Source organism: Ochotona princeps, chromosome 8, assembly GCF_030435755.1.
Source record: "Ochotona princeps isolate mOchPri1 chromosome 8, mOchPri1.hap1, whole genome shotgun sequence".
NCBI lineage: Eukaryota > Metazoa > Chordata > Mammalia > Lagomorpha > Ochotonidae > Ochotona > Ochotona princeps.
The window spans coordinates 51152161-51161105 of record NC_080839.1 but is presented as its reverse complement, the minus strand read 5'-3'; the positions used below and the strand labels follow the sequence as shown (position 1 = coordinate 51161105).

At 41.0% G+C, this 8945-nt stretch overlaps 1 protein-coding gene across 2 annotated transcripts in view; it reads right to left on the bottom strand.

Moving 5' to 3' along the window:
• Positions 1–4708: 4708 nt before the first annotated feature.
• The window catches only part of KCNG3 (potassium voltage-gated channel modifier subfamily G member 3), a 50393-nt gene continuing 46156 nt past the window's right edge, over positions 4709–8945 (bottom strand). For both annotated transcript variants that reach the window (XM_058667421.1, XM_058667422.1), the window contains exon 2: positions 4709–7114. In XM_058667421.1, the coding sequence (XP_058523404.1) occupies positions 6469–7114 (646 nt within the window). In that variant the 3' untranslated portion in view covers positions 4709–6468. The remainder of the gene's footprint in view (positions 7115–8945) is intronic.

Here is an 8945-nt window from a genome sequence, read left to right as displayed (position 1 = left end):
GAGTTTTCATTCTCTCACCCTGTAAAACTACGTAATTAAATCAAAAAATAACAATCATGGATAGGAGGTTAAGTAATGTATCTAACAGCAAAGCAAATCTAAACTTTATACTTCTGTCCTTGGAACAAAATTAAATAACTCTCACAAGGACCAGAGGATTTGTTTTACATCACTGTTAAGATTTTGTATTTTGCTTCCAAGTATTTCACTTGAAAGAGATTATGGCTCAAAAAATTCAGTATGGACAGCACAAGGTGGATGCTCAGCACAGCAGTTAAGATGGACTCCTGCATCCTTACCGGAGTGTTTGGGTTCACGTGTCAGCTCTGCTTCAGGTCCAGCTTCGCACTAACATGTGCCATGGGAGGCAACTGTGACAGCTGAAGTACTGGGGTCTCTACTACCCATGTGGGCTCCGGCTTCGGCCAGCCCAAGTCTTGGATGTTGTGAGCACTTAAGGTACAGTCAGTGAATAGAACAGCCCTTTCTTCATCTCTTCTCTTCCCTTCCCTCTGATTTTTAAATTTAAAAATAAAAGAAACATATATCACTATGACTACAAAACAAACATTACACTTATCTCAGAGCTCAAGATTTGTACCAAATACTATTCCCCATTTAAAAAGCGAGATTCTCCTGTTCCTAGTGCTGTGGAGCATGGAGGTGTGCCAGGTACCAGACTGAGCTAACACAGTGAAAGAGCAGAATGCAAACTTGACAAACCACTTCATATTAACACAGAAAAAAACAATCCTGTCATTACCTCTATGTTTTTTCTTATAAAAAAAGATGAAACAGATGAATAAAAAATTGCTTGTGACAATATGTGCTACACACGGTCTCAGCTCCATTGTGGGCAGAATTACAAAGTTGTTTCAAAGTAACAGAAATAACTAAAGTCGCATGGAGGGGAGCTACCTAACACAAAATTGCAAGACATTTTAGTTTTAGTCTGAATACACTGCTGCACAGGTAAGCACACCAGGGCACAGCTTCAGACGCAGATGAGCTACCACTGGCAGGTACGAGTCACCTAGGATTCCCTCTGGTTTTCCCTCACTAAATGTCATCTATGCTTTGACTATACTTGGTATGATGCTGATATTTTTAGACACAAATCACAGGGTGCCCACTAAAAGCTACTAAAAATTAACTGTGTAAAAGAAAAGCAGATCACTAAGCTCAATTCCCAAACCAAATAACAGCAGACAATCAAGTTTAAGTGTTTATTGGGCAGGTCTGGGAGAACTGGAAAACGGTGAAAGACCAGGATAAGGTCAATCACAAGATGAGACAATAGAATCAAGCTTTCTGATGACAAGTCATGGAAGGCTCCCCAGTAAATCATTACTGATCTACAGCCTTCCTCTGAGTGCAGATGGGCTTGGGAAAGCAAGAAGCAAAACACCAGATGAAAGCCTGCTGAACAGACAGGAGCATGCAACCTTCCCTGACCAAAATGGAACTCTGCTAGAACATTCCATTAGAGCTTCAACCCATGTGACTTCCTGTTCAGCTTTGACAATTGCCAAGCCTGACCCTTTTGAATAATGCAAGGGTTAACTGTGAAATGCCTGTGCTTGTTGTACATATATGAATGGATGCTTGACAACAGTTCTCTAAAAAAAAATCAATGGACAGCTGAGTTCTCTATGCAGAGATCCGATGTCCTCCTTTCTGAGTCGTAAGACTTCTAAAAGCAACATCTGCTTTTTAATCAGACTTTGAAAGGGGGAGGGGAGGACCAAAGAACCAAAGGGAATATTTTTAGAAATCTTTCAAGCCATTTGATGTAAAAAAGAAAAAAAAAGTATATCTAAAATTACTGAACCAAAAGTCTGGAAATTGGGTTCCTGAAGGCCTGAACTGAACATTTAGAGTGACCATGGCTACGTCAGAACCAGACAGGAGCAGAGTCCCCTGGCGCTAGCAACTGTAGGGGACAAGGGGTGTACACAAGGGGCACAGTCGACCAGAAGGCCCCCAGGACTCCATTAGCTCCACAGTTGTGAGGACACTGTAAGATACGGGATCATACCTGGTAGGACAATGTATCCATATCATAAATGAATATACACCGATAAAGTCAGAGGACCCTGACAACATCCAGCTGAGGTCAGGCCCTGGGTGTGCAGTGGCAGAGCTCAAGAGTACACAGCTGGTTTTCAGGTGTTTTTATTGTTTTGTCATTTCTCTATAGAAAAGAAGATAAAATAAGCTGCTTCTAGATAGCATCAAACCAAGAAGGAAAATTCTTCCAACACCAAAATCCAATCTCATTGCTGCCTCTCCTTGATCACAGAAAATCTAGGTGAGACACATGGACAGGAGTTTAGCAGAAGAAATGCTATATTTATGACAGACACTGTGAAAGAATGCATTTTACTACTTGTTAAGAACCTACAGGGGGACAGTGTTGTGGCACGGTGAATTGAGCTGTGCCAAGCAACAAACACCGCCATCCCACAGGGATGCAAATCTGAGTCTCAGCTGTTCCACTTCCCATCTGGCTCCCTGCTAATACACCAGGGAAAGCAGAAGATGGCCTAGGCACTTCGTGAAGGTGACTGGACAGATTTCCCGGCTTTGGCTTGTGGCTTGAGCCTGGCACAGCCCTGGCCTTTGAAGCCGTCTGAGGAGCATACCAGCAAATAGAAGCTTGCTCTCGCTCTCTCTTTCTCTCTCTCTCTCCATTTTTGTAACTCAAATAAAAATGAATAAACCACACACAAAAAAGGAACCTACAAATGTGTGACTACTAGTAACTTTCTTTAAAAGATTTTTCTTTAATTGTAAAGTCAGATATACAGAGAAAAGGAGAGACTGAGAAGATCTTCCATCCATTGATTCACTCCACAAATGGCTGCAACCGCCAGAGCTGCGCCAATCTGAAGCCAGGAGCCAGGAGTCTCTTCCGGGTATCCCATGTGGGTACAGGGTCCCAAGGCTTTGGGCCATCCTCTACTGCTTTCCCAGGCCACAAACAGGGAGCTGGATGGGAAGCAGGGCTGCTGAGATTAGAATTGGCACTTATATGGGATCTTGGCATGTGCAAGGCAAGGACTTTAGCTGCTATACTACCACATGGGGTCCTACTAGTAACTTCTAACCCTCAAAGTAAATGCAACTATTTAAATCAGCAATCTACAATAAAAACAAAGCATGAGAAAAAAGTAAGTTTTTTATAATATGTCCTTTAAAATAAGTCATAACCAAAAATCCCATTTTAGAGACACAAAACAAGTTACATATAAAGTCACGTCATGTAAGCCCACATGTGGTAAAAACAGCAAAAATTCAGCTTCTTCTTTCTACTTTGGGTATTCTAATTTCAGATAAAATCTCACTGGTGTTGACACAGATCCCAATGAAAGCATTTCTAGCAGGAAGAATGAAATTACGAGAAATGGTGTAAAAGCACAACTAATGGGGCAGGTATTTGGCCTAGCACTTAAGACACTCTCATCCCATATCAAGTACTATGGAGCCAGTGCTGTGGCAATGCAGGATGAACCTCAGTCGGTGGCGCCAGAATCCCAAATGGATGCTGGTTGGAATCTGAGCTGTTCCACTTTCCATCCAGCTCTCCGCTAAGACAGCTGCAGAAAGATGGCTTGAAATTCTTGGGCCCCTGCACCCCAAGAGGAGAGCTAGAAGAAAGCCCAGGCTCTTAGCTTTGAATTGGCTCAGTTCCAGCTACTGAAGTTGCTTGGGGACTAACACTGCTTTAGGCACCAGTGGATTAAGACACAGTCTGTGATGTATCTCATATGGGCAACCAGTTTGTTTTCCAGGTGCTCTAATTCCAATCCAGCTCCTTGCTAACGTGCCTGTGAAAGCAGCTAAGGATGGTCACAGTGTTTGTGCTGTGCCAGCCACACCCAAGAAGCTCCTGGCTCCCGGCGCCTGCCTAGGCTACCTCTGGTTGTTGTGATCATTTGGGGAGCGACTGTCAAATAGAGTCTCTCTCTCTTTCCCTCTGTCTCTGCAGCTTTACCTTTCAAATCAAATCAATCAATCTTGAAAAAAAAATGACCATATTTCCTAAATAAAAAAGTAAATAACTTTTAGAGAAACAAAAAGAAATGTTACTGAATGATTTTTTTTGAAAGTGGAAACCTTCAGGGACAGTTTCAAGAAAATGCTTCTGTTCCTAAGCAGCTACAACATTCACAAAGACAAAACTGACTTTTGAGCAAATTCCCAGCCTCCTCGAGACACAGGCTGCTAAGCTGCCATCAGCATCTCTCCAACATGGTTACTGTGGCCCTATAGTTAGTCTGACAAAAAAACAAGAACTTACTCACATTATCTCAAGACAGCTCAAAGTCCACAGGTGCATTCACATGTGTGGCTATGCATAGATATGTCCAGATATGTGCTTCTCCCGGGCTCTTCTCATGGAGGTTTCTTCCCCTAAATTAATCAAAACTTTGTGTGTAACACACTCTGTGGGAATGTGAAGGCCTGGTACATGAGAAAGGACTCCAGCTTCAAAATAGTTAGGATTTACCTTAGAAGATAAAAACACATTCACATCAAGAGGTCCCAGTCCTGGTAAAACTGATGGTTACATTTTTATTATTAACATGATAGAGATATTAACATCTGCATAAGATTTGCATGAATCACAAAGCCTTAATCCAAATAGGAAAGAAAAAAATAAATCCATGCCATTTAATTCAATTATAGTAAAATACAATAAATATACAATAAATAACAATTTATTCTGACTATATAAAAAGTATCATTAACAGTGGAAAGGAGTAGGGAAAATGGAGTGAGAACTTTAATGGCCAAAATATCACATAATTGCTGGAAAGGAAATTAGGCGAAAGGAAATGGTTTTGTAGTTATTATCTCAGCAATGATAATGGCAAAGAAGTGCAGCTTCCCCAGGCTTTATCAGATCCCAGAGGTATATGAAGAATTAGAAGCTGGGCTGTGTTTTCTGGAGGTCCAGGTTTGAGCCCCAGCTCCTTCGTAACTGCATCCTTCTTTGCCCCGGGTCTGAACTAGAGCCTGGCTAATATTCGTTTAAGGGTAAGCTTCTCTTTGATAAACAGATCTGGATTCCCTCTGTTCTACCCACCCCTGCCCAGTTTCTTTCTTATACCCTTGATAAATTACAGGGTGTACCCTAAATGATTCATGAATCTATAGCTTTAATTTTTTGTGTTTATACATGACTTTTTGATATCAACTGGTTGAAAAGCAAAAATTGTAATTCATTCTGATTAAATTAGCATGAAACAACCATTGGTTTTATACTCCCCAGTCCCAATAACATCACTAGATTAAAATGGCATATTACCCAATATTCTTTCAAGAAGGCTTTTGTTGTAGATGTGATTCATAATGGTGAAGATCAAATAACTATGTCTTTGCTGCTTTTAGCTGACTTAAAATTGACTGAACTGCACAGAAACTAGGAGTACAACAATATCTACTTCCTTTTTTAAAGATACTCCAATGATAACACATACATATGACTTTGGTATCAAAAAGGCTACATAAATATACTTTCATCTTAGATGTCTTACTAAATTCATGGTGTTTGGGGCAAAAGTTAAGAGCAGAGGAGGATAAATATGGGATATAATCTTGAGCAACATCAAACTTTTTCTATTTTCATGTTTACGGTAGAAATATTTTTGTTTGGACATCTAAATGTCAGGACAATGAACACCAAATAACAGCTATGAAGGTGAAAATCATTCAGTGAAATGTTAAATGACACAATGTCCTCTTGATTCTTATTATATACGTTCTTTGAATCATTTCAGTAAAGCAATAAAAGAAATTCAAAGTGCAACAGAGAGAACATAGCCAAGCTTCCATGAAGCTGCACAGAGAGGTGAACATGAAGACAGAGTGGGGTGAAAAAGTACACTGGAAAAGTTTCTCAAAGAGCGCTGTCGCTTGTGTCTAGCTCCATTACACAGTTTCAATTTTAGCCAAAATTTTTAAGTATTTGCTCAACAGTTCCTGCATGTGACATATGTTTCCAGAATACTTCTGACATTGATATGAGAAATTATAAAACATTTGGAAATGAAAATGTTACTCTCAAAAAAATATAACACTGTAAGTTCCAAACTTCTTCTGAATTCCAGAAGATGGAAAAGCATTTGCAATAGAGTACCTGCCTGCTCAAAAACGTTTAAAGAATGTGCTTTCAAAAAACAAAGGTAACTGTTCAAAGCAAAGAAGAGACAAATCAGGTCTACACAAATGAGGTCTTCAAGGTTACTGTAGGGGTCACTACCCTTCCTTAGCAGTCTCAACACTATTTACTCCACAAGATGTAAACAGTTCTATCCCTTCAGCTCGGAAGGACTGTTTCTGCCCTACCAACATGGTGACAACGCCACTGCAGTGCTCAACCAGTAAGAAACACATGAATATGAAGCAGCATCAACTCTTTCCCATCAAACCACGGGTATGCAAGGATTGATTTGCAATGCATTAATTCAGGAACTCAGCAGAGAGGCTCCTGCTATATCTAGCTGATCTAAACTTGAGCTCATGGTAACACTGCACAAAGCTGTGGTAGATAAAAGTGATAGGTAATGCCAATAGGACAATTCCACTGACAACACAAACTCCTCCAAGAATTCTTCCAGGCATTGTGATAGGATACATATCTCCATAGCCAACTGTAGTCATAGAGATAATCACCCACCAGCAGGCAGCAGGGATGCTGGCGAAGTCCTTGTTGGATGCTTCCAGGTCCAACCCATGTTCGAGAAGCTGAGAAAGTGCACTAAAGATTGCCATGGCAACGCAAATGAAGACAAGTAACATAACCATCTCCCGGTAACATCGTTTGAGAGTCAAACCAAGTGTCTGAAGACCAATGAAGTGACGGGCAAGCTTAATCACCCAAAAAATCCGCATCATCCTAAGCACCCTCAAGGTGACTCCAGCCCTCTGGAGTTGAGAGTTCTCGCCTGTAAACACTGTCATCAGTACAGAGATGTAATACGGCGTGATTGCCAGCAAATCAATGATGTTCAGGGGTCTCTTGACAAACTCACACTTGTTTTTGGAGACAAGGAACCTCACGATGCACTCCGCTGTGAACCAGCCAATGCAGATAGCTTCAATTACCCTGTCAAGGGAACAAAGGGAGGATTGATCATTTTATTTTTAAGCATTTTAACAGTGTTAAGATTTCTTCAGATAGTACTACACACACACACACACCAATTCAGTTACTTTTCCAGAAAACATCGAGGACAGCATTTACCAATGTCATCAGACCCACCAGGATATGACAAAACAAGATGTGAAAATTCAGATGAAAACTGAACTTGATGGAGTCCTCATTTACATTACACAATATGCAATGCCATTAAAATTGCTGATTTTTTTTTGTCACTAATGCTTAAACAAACAAACGAAACCCTCTCTCACTGGGCAGCCTGAAGCAGACCTGCATTTAGTCGGCCACAGTACGCAGTTGCAATTGCTCTCTGAGGGCTCAACAGTCCCAGGCAGGTCAGAAAGATTTCTGTCCTTACCCATAGAGGACACACCCTCTGATTTTCCGATGACTTACTTCTTGATAAATTAGAGGGAACCCAAGATCATTTCCTAAAATGTGATGTGCCCCTACTTTTCCAGTAGGCTGATACAGGAACTTCTGGGGCACTGCACAAGTACCCACAGCCCAGACAAGTGCCCTGACACTACCATTCTCATTATGAGGTTCCTAGTGAAAAATAAACTGACAATTTCCCATACAACAAAACACACTTTTTTCCTAGTGAAGTCAGCTTTATTGCTTATTTTTTGAAATTATTTTTACACGCCACAGTTTTTAAATGTAAGACTACATTTTGCCCAGAGCAGTATTTACCAACCCGTCCACATCACTACACACATTGAAACTGACAGTATTTACACAGTATCATACAGCTAAAATGTAGGATTCTCAAAGCAAAAGCTGCCACCTCGGGGCCCAGACTATCCTGGCCCTTGTCCCACACTCCAAGGCTGGATAAATCAAACCTCAGCAAGGTAGAGTGGCAAGTTACCTGGGGACAACTGCATATTTCAATTAAAAGTTATTGTGATACCATCACTCACTCTGTCCACACAGTCCTTTCTTCTCGCTGACCCAGACCCAAGCCTCAGAAGTGCAACTGATAGAAGAAAGCAAAGAGGGCATAATGGCAATCAGGAGACCACATTTTCTAAAAGAATTACTCAAAGTGCATTCCACAGAATACAAACTGCTCTAAAAATCATCGGATACAATTAACCATGATGCCATACTGTAGGGCTTCCTAGTGCCATTAAGATTCATTGTATTTGTTTTCTTTTTATTTATTCTTAGAATAGGCATTCATACGCCTGTGATTCTAATTCACAAAGATTTTAAAAAGAGTATGGCTATCACAGCACCAATTCAAGTTCCAGCTGCTCCATTTCCAACCCAGCGTCCTGCAAATGCACCCGGGAAGGCAATGAGTGATGACTCCAGTACCTGCTTTCCTGCCACCCATGAAGGAGACTTGGTTGGAGTTCCAGGCTCCCGGCTTTGGCCCGGCCTGGATCCAGCTGCTGTGTCCACTTGGAGAGTGAACCAGCAGATAGAAACCCCTCTCCTTTCTTTCTCTCCCCCTTTCAAAAACAAACACACAAACAAAAATCCTACAGATTTTTTTCTTAAATGATGATACAGTATTCCACCAATTATCCCATAATTCATCTAACCATTCCAGTTGATAGATGTGTATGTAGTTTCCAATTCCTGGCTACCAAAAACAATGATGCAGTGAATATTATTCTCTCTGCATCATTTCACACATGTGCAGCTATATCCACAGGGTAAGTTCCAGACTTGGAATTACACACCAAATCAAAGGAGATCTTGCCAAGCTAGTCTACTAGCAGTTACACTAATGACATCCCTCTCCAAGCAGCACGGAGCATTG